The sequence below is a fragment of the Varroa destructor genome, unplaced genomic scaffold (assembly GCF_002443255.2).
Source record: "Varroa destructor unplaced genomic scaffold, Vdes_3.0 BEIS01000001.1, whole genome shotgun sequence".
Classification (NCBI taxonomy): domain Eukaryota; kingdom Metazoa; phylum Arthropoda; class Arachnida; order Mesostigmata; family Varroidae; genus Varroa; species Varroa destructor.
Window position 1 is genome coordinate 5,448,885 of NW_019211454.1, and position 15,249 is coordinate 5,464,133.

Genomic DNA, 15,249 nt, shown 5'->3' on the forward strand with positions numbered 1-15,249 from the left:
CACTATAACTAAGTATCTGAGAAAAAGCGTGCAAATTTATTTTCGATATCTCTTGGCCTTACTTCATTACTAATTTCATGATGTTCTTTTCGAACAAGCTGTGGCTTTATGCTGAAGTAATAATAATATTGCTATTATAAGCAAAGGCATATGAATATGCCTATTTGATAGCGAAATGAATAAAGTTTTGGCTATCATGAATTATGAATTCAAAAAGTTTTAGTTATCTAATAGATCATAATTCGATTTAATGATTCGTACTTGGTGATGTTTTTATACCGCCGTGACACCCTCCTCAATGTTGACGACAACGAAGATTATCACAAAAGCGAAACGAAGGAGCGACATTTTGAATTTTGATCTTAGAATAAAAGCAACGTTGTACTGCGAGGAAAAAAATCATTTAACTGATAATAGACTCTCGAAAATTTCTACAATAAGAGAATTTCGAAATATTTTATTTTGATCATAATGCAATTATGTCAGAGATCGATAGGGACTACTTTAGGAAAAGTGCTTACAAGTATTTGGCTACTGTGATTTAGTGCGATTACGGCGAAAAAATATTATAGCAGAAATACTGAGTTCTTTTCCTGTTCGAACTGTATTGGCTTACAAAAGTGCTTAATTACTTTGTTATAATATATTGTCTTTTAATGATCAAACAGGAAATACGTTTTCAATTATTATAAAATCAAATTACGTAAAAAACACAGTCGATAAGAATATCTGTTTAACATACGCAGCGACTATTGCTGCGGCTGTCATCAACTCTAAATTCAGCGTTGCCGTATGGCTACAGTGTCGTTTCATAGACACATTCCCGTTGAGTCTTCCGGTGGAAGCAGGTTGTTGGTGCCACACTCAAGAAGGTAATTCCGCTAACGGTGGTAATAGCCAAAAAAAATTAGAAAACAAACGAATTTTTGACCGTCTATATAATAAGATGCGAAGCCCAGTAGTTACTGAGAATGACAGAGTGATCTCATCTATACGATGTATAGGTGGAAGTGGCGCTATTTAGAACCCTAGCAATTCATACTTTTGCTTGATGAATCGCACAACTCGAACCGTAGGCAAAAAAGGAAATAAAACAAAGTGCAAATTTGGAGAGATAGCACTGCGACTGTATGAAGGAGGCAGACCTTCATTCAGCAAGTTAGCATAACAAATGCTAGTGAGAAGATAGGATTATCCTAATGGTACAAAACAACAGTGAAAGCTTTGCAATGATAAAAAGTGAAAGATTAGTTCTTTAGGGACTGCTAAATCGAAGAATAAAAATAGAAATAAGTTGGTGTTTTAATCTGCCCGATGTGATTTTGTCCTGTAGTATCATTCAGGCTAATCTGCTTAAAATGACAGGATAGTAGCGTTTTTTTGGGTGCCACCGCGTGCGAAAATGAAGTCCTGCAGCATTATGTACTTCACAGCTCGAATTCTGCCGAACTTGAGGTCTCTCTCTTAAGAGTTTTCGTGCCGTACCTACACCCTAAAGGTAATAACACGATAAAGTTACTTGAAGTTTTTAGCGTTTTCTATTCAAATCGATTTTCTTTGACAACATACTAGAATCGTGTAGCATCGACGCCATTTTCTGAATCACCTTTTATCTATACACGACGAGCACTTTTTTCGCTGTAGTGTAGGATGCACACTAGATATCTCGTTTCTCTCAGATTTTATCACTAGCATCCGTCGAAAATATCTCAAGTAGTATCTTTCCATTTGTAACATGTCTCTATGCTTTGAGTTTTACGTCCGGTATCGCCGTTTGGCGTTCCATCAGACGGCTGGTATCTAGCACGAGAGGAAGTCTGTCTATGCCCGGGTTTAAACCTAGGCCACAATGTCCCCCTAAGATTAGCACGCAAATACGTAACCCACTTAGCTATTACGGGGACCCATTTCTAACATCTAATAAAGGACATCCCGTCTTTCATCATAAACAACTTCAAGGAATTTGTCGTACTGCGGAAAGACATACATAGGAGAGACGTACTGCGAAACATCTACTATCTTGTATTTAACGAGTAACTTCATTTTTTTGAGCACGGTTGATGCCGTTAGTTAACACGCAACATATATGTTTATATATATATATACGACGAGAGTGGAACTCTTGACGGTATTCACCATAGCGTAGGGCGACCTTGAGGTAGCCCATAACAACAGGCGGACCGTCGTCTTAACATGATCATCGTAAGATTCGACGCAGTAGTAGATATTCCGGGGTGCGTACTCGCTAGTAGGATTTTATTAGGTTGTAGGAAATGACGAGTTGCGTACAGTTAAGCGTCCACGAGTGTAGTCTCAGCAGCCGAGGAAAAAGATTCTGTTTGAGAAACTGAAAATAGCTTTTTAAGGATGAACTTTCTTAGAATGAGGAAGGTCTAAGGTTGTATATTGGGTCACGTGTGTAGGTAGCGTAGCCGCATCTTACGGCTTAGCGGGTCACTAGATATGCTAAATATATGAAGCATGATATACTTGATGAATATTTGATAAAATATAGAAACTATATTTAGTATAATAGTAAAAAGTATAATAAATATTTACATAGCCATCTGAGCATAATTGTCAGTCTTCACCAGAGTAATTTTAGGCTTTAGCTTGATACGAAGCAAATTACCGATGCAAGTATAGATCTATAAAAAAAAAAAAAGTTAAGATCATTCATCATAATATTATTAAGAACACAGAAATTGTGGTAACATTTTAGATCTTTTTGTCAAAGATTGCCGATTGCCAACCAAGTTCCCTCTCAAAACTTGGTCGCTACTGTAGTCAGACAAAATTTGACAACGCTTCGCGGCTTCAGAACTTACCTCACACGACTGCTGAGTATTTATATTTGCGGCTGACAGCCAGTGGAATGGTCAGGTGTTTGAAGATCACAAATGATTACACTAGAAAAAATTACTCTTCTGTATAAAGCTATCTATGATAAAGGCATGGGGGCTATCATCTATCTAATTTAAATTTTTGCGGCATATGCATACAGCACTTTACCATATAAAGAGTTCTTCTGAGTTTTAACTGTTAAGATAGACATTTATTTTTGCCATTCGTCGTCGGGCCATACAAAATGATATACATGTTTCACCCCAGCCAGAAGTCAGCTTCACAAGTACATGACTCGTGACCCCGCCATGACGTTAAATAAGCCAATGCTATAGGTATGTTTATTTGGAAATAATTTTTCCTTTGTCTTAACTTAAAATTGTGTTGAAGCTTGTCGTAAAAGAAGATGTTTTGATACACCTATACAGATTCAATACGCTAGGGTATAAATGCGCATTTCGATACTGCTGTGCCCAATGTGCTTTGTAACACTATTCGAAGCTAAAAAAAACACCTAATATGAAAAGAATAAGCCTAATCTAATATTGGACGAGGTGCTGAATATTGCCAGTTTGTGGATGTTGGTAACGAGGTTTCGCAGCTTGGAGTGATGACTGTCTTATAGCAGAGAGAGCGCGATAATGAGGCGTTTTAAGTAGGTCGTTTGAAAACGATTAGCAGGCTATAAATGCCCTGGTGAGCTCTAGGAAATAAGATATCATAAATTAGGATGACTTTCTTAAAACCTAGAGACTTAGGACAAGACTCAACTCTGGCACTTTGTAGACGTCGTGACAAAATATACTGTAATTTCCCAGTATTAAATCAGTTGCGAACGCAAGCACCACTTAGAGTTATCATTAAATATATATAAACGTTTCAATTGTTTTTCTTTTACTTCTAGCGATTGATCTAACCGTTCTTTCAGTATGATTTATACGTAATAATAGGTGATCTCACCTCTGCAGAATTAGTCGGTTTCGCCTAGTATCTATGTTCTATAATAATGAATTTCTAAAGTAAAGACTTTCAACGAGTTTAATTGTGAGACAATTCCAAAGTGCGTTCCCCCTTCATTGATTTGACATTTATGTGGGCATTTGATCGTACCGTAATATAGTTTCTAAATAACCATAGCTAATACATAATGTTTGTGCTGCGTTGGTGATTTATTGAGATTCCATCTGTTCGGGAAGCGGCTTCCGGAACGGTTGACAACAAAGATGGCTCATTGATCCACTTCAGTTTCTGATCTAAATAGAGCCGATTCAATCGCCGTGTTGATGGGTGCGAAAGCAAAAACACAATGAGATCCGTGAAACTGAAACAAGGTAATGGCATCCAGTTTAAATTATCTGAAAATCCTAAATAAAACGAGATTCTGTGCAAGTGCAATTATGGATTGCTATGTCTTAATACTTCAATGCATTATTACTTAGCTTGGAACATTTTGTTCATATATTATATGAGTGTGTCTAACTGCCAAGTGTTGGGTTGAATTTTTCATCGGAGGCATAATGAATATCCTGCCTGTCGATTATCTATTAACAAATTTAAGTAGTGTTTCCGTTGACCTTCATTGTAGCTTATTCAATATTATAAAGTGCACGCCTATACGCACTCAAAGCCGTTCCATTCTGTATATTAAACAAAGCTGTAAATATAACAAGCAAAATAGAAGAAATCGCGATTTATATTATCCGCCATTCCCCATAAGATCAGATATTTTTTCAATAAATGTAAGCTTTCAAGTACATCATCCTGAAAGAGGTACTGTAATCTCGTGCGGTGGTGTGGCATGAACAGACAAAGCAGATGAGAGATGCGATAGCAGCCGACATCATGGTCGGTGAGGCAGCAACAGCGCTCCAATCACTCAAGATCAACAGGACGGTCGATTCAGATCAGATCGTACCCGAGCACATCATGGAAGTCATAGCGTTGAACCCATATTGGGCTACTTTTTACAACGTTTATCACATGATGAAAATACGCCGGACGACTAGTAAAAGGCGTTCCTTATTATTATTATTATTATTATTATTATTATTATTATCTTAAAGGGCAAAGGGCTGGTATTCGAGAGCCGAGCCTGAGGAAAGGAATCGCAAGAAGGGCTGTTGCAACAAAATACACGCAGCCATACTCCTCGTGCGCTCCTCCGCTTAACTGAACGAATAGTTATCTTGCACAGACGACCTCATATGGCATCAACATCATCTGGGAGAGCCTTCGCACATCCCAACTGTATAAGCTGAATTGGGTGAAGCCTATTGTTTTTTTTCGGGACACATCGTGCAATAATCGCTACGTGTACTTGGTAACGGGTACGTTGTTATTTGATGGGCATCTATAACGTCAGTTTGGTTTACCAAAAACTAGGAGCTTTTTTAAAACTGTTTAGGAACCTTAGAGCATTGACATGACGCCAAATGTGTCAACCGAACCTGTAGAATAAATCGTATCTTTGATAGCGCCATGGAACGCTCCGAATTGCATTTTTTTTACTGAGTGACGTAAATCAATGTTTTTTACTGGACCTAATCTGTCATTTTGGTAAATAGACCGACAGCACGGCACCAGTACACGTGATTTAAATGCATGTATACACAAAGAACGCTAGTAACGTAAAATATAAAAAAATAATAATAATAACAATAAATACATGTGTAGTTGGGGTGGCTGATGCGTGTGTGGTTTGGCCGCTCGGCCTTGGTAAGCTTTAGCTAGGCTAATAAATGAGCATATGTGCTACTGTCGACTATTTAATTTCCTGCTGTAAGACTGGATAATGAATAATTAGTGAAGCAATTGATATGAGGCCAAATTTAAATACTAACTCTACCTCATTCCGAAGGTCTGTTTCATTCGGTCGAAGTCTTGTCCCATGTTAGAAAATGGGGTCACTCGCTTAAGTGACCACAAAAGAAAAAAAAAAAAGAAAAGGATAAACTTGTTTAAAACACCACTGACTAGTTTTTATACCTGTTCGTTTGACGCTAAGTAAATAACCCTCCGCTTCAGTTCTTCTCCAAGTTTGTCATTTGTTTTGATAAACTAGCGAGAGTCCTTAGCTACTCCTGGCCTAGTGAATGCCTCAAAAGAACTTAGAACAAATTTGACAAAAACTTTTTATGAGAAAGATGCGTACCCCGAGATTAAGATAACTGAGTATGCAATGACTCGATGGATCTACTCAATCGTATCGGGCTAACCGAAGCCCAAAAAGGTCACAAAAGTGAATCCATCCGTTCAGCATGCAACGTGCTAATACTCATGATACCAGAATCTGAATGCAACATCTTTTGTCTCATTGCACACATAATAATTTCGAATCTCTGCTTGAGTTTTAGTGGGGTATTTCATTACCAATCAAAATGATTGCATACATTTGGGTGAGGCCGTGCATCGATTGTGTATACAAACGTGGAATTGATATTTGCTCTCAGAGCGGCAGCTTAATTAGAACCCCATAACTTTTTCACACACACCCTAATATTGACTTTATTAGCAGACAGCATTTAATGCGCACTGTTATAGCTGATCTTATGCTTATTCTATTTAAAACTTTTTTATTCTATGTCGAGAAGAATACAGTCTCAGCTTGCGGTGTAAAATTTGTCCTACATTCATAGTATAATTATTCTCTCATGATCTGAGATGTCTGATTGTTTTAGCTATATTTTTTAGCTAGCTAGTTTTAGCCAATAGGAACCTCACGATTTGTTTAACAACAAAGGGCTGGCAATAACCTGTATCCCTGGACCCACGGGATCTTCTTTTCTAAACTCTCGTTAAATCTTCTAAAATCCTATTCCTTGAAGAGACAGCCTTTGTTTTACGCTGCACTCTCACGTTTGGTGAACATATCTCACATCGCGAAGTAAGCCCAAATTAATTTTAGTTACATACTAAAATTATGTATAAGACATTAATTTAAAGATACGTGACCATATTATAATCCATATTGTGACAATTCGAAAGAATCAATTATTTTGCGCCAGTGGAATACAACTTCACGCTGAAAACTTCAGTGTGGGAAAGCTGATTATGATATGGTCCTTACCACTTTGTTCCGCTGAACCCCCGAATCGTTTTATGGCTGTTCCACTCACAGGGCATGGTCCATGGAAAAGTGCAGCTACTGAAACTGTCCTTCCTCAAGAGTCCTCACCAAATCGGCTTAAATCGAATTCAGCCAATTCAGCTAGAAATAGCAATCTGAAACAGCCGACCTAAGAAAAGGACTATACGCCACTTTCAAATTGTTTTACCTTCAATCTGAGATGTCGCCAAGTGAGCTTCACAAAAAATAGTTCTTTCAGATAGACCCTTGCACTTGAGTGAAACCTCTGCACATGCAGACGGGTTTTCGTAAAGAACTACTAAAATTATATTTTTTAGTCTTTCAACAAAATAACACCAGGATACAAGTGTTACAGGTATCACAGAAGCATTGAATCAATCTTACCTTATTCATTTTAAAGCAGTTTTTTATGGTTTGCAAATGCGCTTACGTTTTGCTAATTCTGGTGTCCTGTTGTATCTTAGTAACAATTTTATTACTAAATAAAATTAGCAAGCCATTTAAATCAAGTAACGCAGAAACGAATTTGCACTTCCAATAAAAATGATGCTGGTGCTCAAGCGTCTGCTATCATATTTGGTCGATTGAACCGAAAGACACTAATTGTTGTTGCTGTTGCAGTAGTCCTTCGTTACTAAACGCGACTGCCTCTCGATAGTTTCGTCTAGGAGTAACGCCTACAAATTGAAAACTAACTGCATTTACAGGTTAACTTCCTTTCTCAGTACTTGATAAAGCCCGCAGTACTGCTTAGCCCTCCAGTAATAGAAGCTAGACTTTCGTAGGCGTACGCTCTACAAAGTTGGTAAATACTACCTATTTAAAATAGGCCTTTCGTCATCCTACGAGCGCATTTAGGCCTATGCAACACAGCCAGTGAATTCATGTTTACATCTATTTATACACATCTATACACATATATCACACACACACACACACACCATTAACAAGCATGTTTGAACAATAAGCTGCCACGGACATCTAAAAATGTTGCCAGAGCATATTCTATAACCCCTTCCTTTTCGCGTGCGAACTACATTTCCTGCACGTTTTTTTTTCATTGTGCACTTTTTTTCATTCTCGTCTTAACATCTTCGTGCATCTTCTTAACATTCACTAGTTATATGCTTGCATGTAATAGAAGAAAGCAGCCTGACAAAGCACGAATTCATATTAATCCAACAATCACATAACAAGGAGCTCCATTACAAAGGTACCATACGTTTGTTTTATCACGGAATATGTCATGGTTTTATGCTAAGTGCTATACAAATTTTACTATATTGATGAATGAATAGTCGAGTCACACATCAGGTCTTCGATAGGACTTTCGCTTAGACGCAGCTTTGGCGTGTCAGGGGCTTTTGGTGTTGAAAACTTCTTTTGGGATTTATTGTGACGTTCCTCCGATTCAGAGGCGTGAGTCACCACGCGCACGTCCTCGTTACTTAACTCCAGTTCGTCAGTTGCTCCAGGCTTTGGTGCCTGAAGGGAGCTCCCAACGACAGTGAGCGTACCTAATGCGCCATTCTCGACATCACCGTGCAGTTCCTCGTGCATTTTAGTCAGCATCGTACTTCGGAGACGACAGACACGCAATATTTAAATAAGTGTTTGTCTTTGCTTCCACTGGCGTTTATGAAGATATGCAAAGGTGGATTTTTACAGAGTCTCCTAAGTCCGCAAAAAAGTGTATCGTATAATTTACAATAATCATATTTTTACTGGATATATGGAACAGAAATTACCAAAAGAGAGTACCCACCATTCCAATTACAAACGCTACTCTAGTTTTTGTCATCTTTTCTTCGTATCTAATGAGACCAACCGTGTATTGTGACAATATTTGTCGTTAGTTGAAAAATCTTCGCCATGCATTCACTAACTTATTTATTTCAGTTCTTTCAGTGTCAGGTAAGTTTTTTGTAATAACTTGCCGATTTACTTGGGTCATCGAGAGTTCGCATGTTTAAATTGATTAGTCTGATACCTAAGTATTAATTTACCTGCTGTCTGCCTTGCGGGCAAGCCTTGGCCTAACGACACGGCAGTAGTGAAACAGATTGACTAGGGCCACGGAAACGAGAATCTTTAGGAAGAGAAGGGTAACCAGCAATATAATTACGCCTGCTCTCACTGTCCTTGGGAATAATTCGATTCCCTGAAAATAATAGATTTCCTCTAATATTATATTAAATGAATGCGGTAGTAGGCTAAAATGAAGGTTATTGTCGGAATTTTTTATTAGCATTTGTCTTCAAAGCTTCAAAATGATAGGCCTAATATTATTCAAATCGTTCATGACAAAAACATGCTATACAATGTAACGGACACACATGGGGGTGTGTTGTAATAAACGTGTTCCTGGCCGCCGGCCAGTGAAGGGTGCATATATATATATATAAAAGGAAGAAAGAGACTTTACCTACCTGTGCTAGTCTATAGGCTAAACTTTTATCGTGGTATCGCACCCCTGTAGGTAAGTGGATACACGTAGCCCTTGGGTGATCCCAACGTGCAGTCACTGGATCACAATAGAGTTGAGCACGTCCATGCAGAATAAAGGAGTCGTTGACACATCGCAAGTATGGCCGAGTTGTATCCAGCACAACAAAGGAATTAGCAACAAGTGGCGGGGCTCCGCACATTGAGCTTCGACACTGGGTCGCTGTGAATACATATAAATGGCTTAACGAAAGATTCAATTTTAGATCTGATGATTTTCCTGAGACTTTATGTATTACATTAGACTGTTCCATTGATAAATTACGATTATATTGAATAGATACGTCATTATATCTTCATAGAAGTACACGTGAAAGCTGCAGCCTAGCGATTATACATATGACATACGACAGCAAAGCATCGATCCGGATAGATGCGCGCAAAATGCTTTGAGAAAGTATATATGGAAAAACAAAAATGTCGAGCCCTATTTCTGTACCCGTTTCCTGTCGAAGTCCCGCGTGCTTCTTGCAGTGAACACTGCCGGGTCCGCTTACATAATAGCCCTGTTCGCACTCAAATTTGGAAAACACTTCGCCCTGAGCCATCTTTCCTGTTGAAGTGGATCATCGAAGTACAGAATTAATGTAACGTCAACTGTTGTATAATTAGTATGAGTTTATTAGTGTTAGTACGTTACGTTTTATTTGACACAACAGTTATTGTTTAGATATAAAGTTATTTACTATTCCTCAAGCTATGTTTGACGTCCATACAGCGTCAGTCTCGCAAAACGCATAGTATTAAATATACAGTATGTTTGTAAGCCCTAATATTTTTGTTTTTTAATTTTGTAGTGCTATCACAGAACCTTTCTATATTTTTATAGTGAAATCATTATATCCTACTTATTCAGTATTGATGCAGCAGCTACTAATCTAGATATTGTCACCCACCGACATCCTTCCAGGAGGTGAGCCTTTTAGGTAGAGCAGGCCTTCCACAAGATTGTGTTGAACGTACACAAATACCGAAAACAGCTTCACTACAAGGGGTATCCTCGGAGGATTGAGTCGTTTGGCGCATGCCACGAGACGGAATAAATACACCGCATATTCGATTTGTTTTACTACTCAGAACGAGTTTTTCACCCCAAAGGGAACGACTCTGAAATGGGTTTGTTGAAGGTGCCCAGTTAGCAGTGGCATAAAAATGACTACTATTGGAAACGCAAATTGAAATATTATGATTCTTAATTTACATTTATATGCCACCTTGTTAAGCTGGCCAGGCGCTACCCATAGTCGGAGATATAAGTGTTCAGATGACAAAAGTTGTTCGTGCCTGTTAGAGAAAGCTACTAAAATAGATACGAATTTTTCATTATCACCCACTATTTACACCTTTCTCAGGTGTATATGCAGACTGCTAATTATTTCGCAGGAAAATAGAAATTGTAAATAGGTATAACTGCCGAAATTCATGTATTTCTGCGTTCGTTAAGCGTCATGGGCAAAACAATCGATGAGATGTTAGATAAGTTCTATGTAGCTTCTAGAGCTATGGTTGGTTTAAAAAAATACAGGATTCGAATAATTACTTACGAATTCATCCAAGTCAAGAGGCGTGCTCGATAAGAAAACGGGCGTCGCATTCTGATCCTTTTTGTTAAGTAAATTTATGTTGTTTTTCTCAGTAGCGTATGCGCGCGAAAGGTTCAACTTTGCTGACCTCAGCGTCGCATTCGGCACTGCTGATGCGGGTGTCATAGTTGTGCTTGCTTCTGATGTCTTCCTTGGAGCCGCCCAAACTCGGTCCAGATTGTGCACGTCCATCATCCACGATACGAATTTTTCTTCATCTTTGGGGTCTACTCGTTGATCGTCAAGTATCGCGTCCTGGCCATCCTAGATTAGAAGATTCCAATTGTAGTCAGCACTTATAGAGATAACAGGTCGAATATGCGGCCGATACTGTTTCTTTCTCGTCTCAAAGTAAACGTATTGGTCACCGGCGTCGAATCCTGGGTTGTTTGTAAAAAAAAAGTTATCACACAGTAAGATACGAAGTTTGCGATAGATGTGAGTCCTGCGTGCCTACCTCCGTCTCGTCGTCGATGATAGAATTTCTTTGTGATACCGGCCAAAAATTGCCGCCTCTTTTCAAGCAATATTCCGCAGCCTCCCCGTAAGACATCTTATGAGGCGTTGCCTCATAGCACATGCTCTGAAATACACACAGCCGAAGACGAGACTTAAAGATAATGTGAAACAGAAGCCCAGTACGAGAATCAGTATAGGTGAGATTAGTGAAATCTAATCGAGTCATTGGGATAAGTGTAGACTGAAATTAACCAGGTTATAGTTAGGATTGACCGAAAAATCATATGACCTATGCATTTTTTCTTCCTACTTATTGAACATCCTAACGGTGCTGTTGTTTTAGCCTAAGCAGAAATCGCTCTCAAAAAATCCGTTGGATACATTAATGCAGATTCAGCAGTTCTTATTATAACCTATGAACATCGGTCACACGTTAAAAAGGCTTAATTTTAAGGTGGACGTTTGTTTAGATCGGTTCCCAAGGACGTTTGATCTTACTTTAGGACAAACTGAATGCTCATGGCTATCCTTATAAGTCACGGTCATTTTGAGTGGCAAATCCAGATGATGCTGCATTTTATCAAAAAATCAACTTGATTTTTAGGGCGGCTTAATGACTCCTTGGACAAATATAGCATCGTTTTATGAAGCCACTTTAAAACTAAGTCTTAATATGTTTGTTTTTTTTTGTTTAATCACAGTTGTGTTGTAGTATATGTTCTAACGAACGACATTAAAGGTTAAACGGATGACACGATTACCTCAAAACTTTCAATTTTATCGCCGGATTCACCGCAAACGTCCTCAGGTGATAATAGGTCCTGTGAGAAGACGCTTATTTCGCACAATTGAAGGAAAAATCCATGAAAGGCTTCCACGGAGACCTGTACGTAGCGACCCCTAACTGTACCAGACCAACCTAGTTTGTCTTGTATAATAAGGGATAGCACGTGTGGGAAAAGAGAATGAGACAATTATAGTTTTGATCTAAGTTCAGCTGTCAACATGTGCGTATGATACTTATCAAATAGTCAACACTAGATAATAATATTGACAATAGATAATAATATTGAGAAATATCTAAAGCGGGTAGTAACTCAACAATAACGATTACATAGTAGCTATAAATATATATAAAATATATACAATTTCACAAATACTAAGCACCTTGAGAGAAGTGAACATATTATATTATCATAGTACGTTATATAGTACGTCATGTGTGATGTGATATGACGTACGCATTATAGTACGTCATATCACATCTTAGGAAAAAAATACTTTGAATCTTTTCCCTGTTTGCAACTGCCTGCAGCAATTTGTAGGACACTTAGTAAGTATATTTACACAGACCCTATTTGTAACCCAAAATCTTCCCTTGATCATACCTTCTTCGTTGGCGATGCGATTGCTAGTATAAATATCATTTGCTCTTCTGACGGTAGGGCCTTCTTTAGTGGTCGAATTTCCATTGCTTCCACAGGAAAAATATCGCGCCCCAATATCATCCAGATCGATCCCTGTCCAACGCGTACACGGCCAGCTGCTATTGATTCGGTGATCGACGACTGATATAGACACGGTTGCGTTTTTCAACTTCATACCGAAACGTACTTCCACCACCTGGGAAGGTTTGGAAGGTAAATAGAAATTGTGCTCCTGAAAGACGATAGCTCGATATATCCTTCCATCGAGCTATAACAGTAACTGTGTAACTTACGCAAAAACAAGTCGTGTCATACTAACGTTAACAACGACGTATTCCTCAAGCAGATCGACCCACCATCGGTGTAAACTTCCGAACGCAGTCTCTGCGCACGTACTATGCTCACCGTCAACGGCCAATTTGGCTGTTTCATCGCGGGAGCTCATTCCAGTAGGCTTGCGAAAAGCCACCTGCAAAGTCCGCAGGATTAATCGAATTTATCAATACGGAGACTCCGACCGAAACATGAGTTACGTAGCTTTGGATTAACATGTGTGTGCGTTGGGGAATTAGAATTTTCTCAGGACACAATTCGAAATTTTTGTGATGGGAGCAAACAGCATACTCAAACCGTGCAAGCGATATACGTCGGGTAAAAGGTAAAAGTTAGTTTTAACGTATACAGACAATAGAGAATGCCACGTGGCTTTTACGAATAAAGCACACTGGCTACTCTAAAGCATCTGTTTTAGATTTCTCTAGTAATATCAATACTAATAATAATAATACCGACGATACGGTAGAGCTTTGCAAAATAAACGGAAGAAGAATAAACTGACTTCTCTTACGCAGTATGGAAGACCTGGTGAGTCCCATTCTGAGTTACTGCAGCGCAAAGAGGACCGACCCAGCATACGATATCCGGGATCACACTCGAACCTGTTTACATAAATCAGTAATAATTGCCCCAAAACGTGACGGCAAAAACCGTTATTCAGCATCAATTTCAAGATAAATTACCCTTTTTTAGTTTTATTCAAGAGGCAGTGTTTATATTTTTGATGTTGTGTATCTTATGGTTGATGCTATTGGCTTTGGTACGAAAGTATACAGATCCTTTCTTTTTCGTTGAAAAACATAAATGTCCTCAATTCTATCGCAAATAAGGCGGATTTTGTTAGTCTGGATTGTACGGCGTTCCAGTCTTAGGCATGTTAGGTTATACGTTGAAAAGCATTCCAGCATTCCTAGTTATCTAAGCTTAACTATGTTTGGTGAAATTTATTAATAAGCTCCTTCAACCAAGGTTTAAATTCAAGGAATATACCAGAAAGGTCATGCATAGTATCGTTTTGTCCAATATCAAAAAACGTCGTTCAGGAGCGTGAGAACGTATCTTTGGGCTTCGCAAAATTCATGAACAGTCGTATGCCCCACTTCGACGACAAACGTCTGTTTGTCGGATACATACGATCATCTAAAGATATGATGCGTTATAATCTCTGATTTTTACTTTGTAGTTGCAACATGCTGACGAACTATGACAGCGATATCTATGATACAGGAATTTGTAAAATGTGTATGTTTAAAAACTAGCTAAATAGAAGATCGCCCACTTACGTCACCGACGCACCCTCTCGAAAATGTTCATCGGACGTGTACACCTTAGCGTGTGCTGGACTCCCGGGGAATCCACATGATTCGGCTACATGTAATGCCGCGGCAATAGCTACCAAAAACGGAAGCATTTTGTGCAAAATCCGTGAACGAATTTATCCTGTTCAGATTTTCCGCCTTGCACTGGAAAACCGTTACAGCCACATATTGAACAATACAAAAAAAACCTTCAATAATCTTTAGAGCTATTCACGACCGCAGTAAGTATATCGAATTTGATGATATCCTTCAAATACTTTAGTTCACGGAGAGCGGCACGAGGCTTCCATCTAGCAAACTCGGTGGAGGCTAGACGGTCAGTGTTGTCGCCATTTGGCCGTTACATGCCAGGTTGTTGGTGACAGGACGATGTCTGTATCAATGGTACGGATGCACCATTGATATAGACATCGTGTAGAAAACATATCGGGTCCGAAAATGTGAACAGATGAGCGAACAAATACTTGGTTCGACGTGATAGTATGTGTACAGCACGCACTTTGGTGCTGTACGTCAATATAATGTAATATAATCATCAAAGCACGAACTGCACGAGACGTTCACATGCAATGGTATAAACTATTTGCACCTAGTTATAGCTACAGTAGAACTGATACGTACGGAAAACAAATGGCAGCATAAAATAAGCTTTTCTGTCATTGCAACAATAAATGCAAAATCCTATATGG

At 38.8% G+C, this 15,249-nt stretch overlaps 1 protein-coding gene and 1 long non-coding RNA gene across 7 annotated transcripts; one reads left to right on the forward strand and one right to left on the reverse strand.

Annotated features, from left to right (window-relative positions):
• The first annotated feature begins 591 nt into the window (after positions 1 to 591).
• Positions 592 to 5,333, forward strand: LOC111242888 (uncharacterized). 3 transcript variants are annotated; one of them, XR_015319266.1, is made up of 4 exons: positions 592 to 872; positions 1,334 to 1,498; positions 4,022 to 4,175; positions 4,589 to 5,333. It is a non-coding gene; the product is annotated as an uncharacterized LOC111242888 (long non-coding RNA). The 3 variants fall into 3 exon arrangements; XR_015319265.1 differs by having other exon boundaries at positions 614 to 872; positions 4,651 to 5,333; XR_002670196.2 differs by having other exon boundaries at positions 602 to 872; positions 4,022 to 5,333.
• LOC111242887 (uncharacterized) lies at positions 3,034 to 14,975 on the reverse strand. 4 transcript variants are annotated; one of them, XM_086977631.1, is made up of 12 exons: positions 14,525 to 14,975; positions 13,744 to 13,843; positions 13,225 to 13,374; positions 12,867 to 13,101; positions 12,240 to 12,406; positions 11,477 to 11,602; positions 10,981 to 11,283; positions 10,333 to 10,543; positions 9,876 to 9,989; positions 9,361 to 9,599; positions 8,938 to 9,092; positions 3,034 to 4,165 (listed from the first exon to the last, which is right to left on the reverse strand). In XM_086977631.1, exons 1-12 carry the CDS (start codon positions 14,650 to 14,652, stop codon positions 3,982 to 3,984), a joined length of 2,112 nt encoding a protein of 703 aa, XP_086833757.1. In that variant the 5' UTR covers positions 14,653 to 14,975; the 3' UTR covers positions 3,034 to 3,981. The 4 variants fall into 4 exon arrangements, with proteins under 4 accessions (XP_086833757.1, XP_022643546.1, XP_022643545.1 ...); XM_022787811.2 differs by lacking the exon at positions 3,034 to 4,165 and adding an exon at positions 7,813 to 8,507 and having other exon boundaries at positions 13,753 to 13,843; positions 14,525 to 14,970; XM_022787810.2 differs by lacking the exon at positions 3,034 to 4,165 and adding an exon at positions 7,813 to 8,507 and having other exon boundaries at positions 14,525 to 14,970.
• Positions 14,976 to 15,249: the final 274 nt, after the last annotated feature.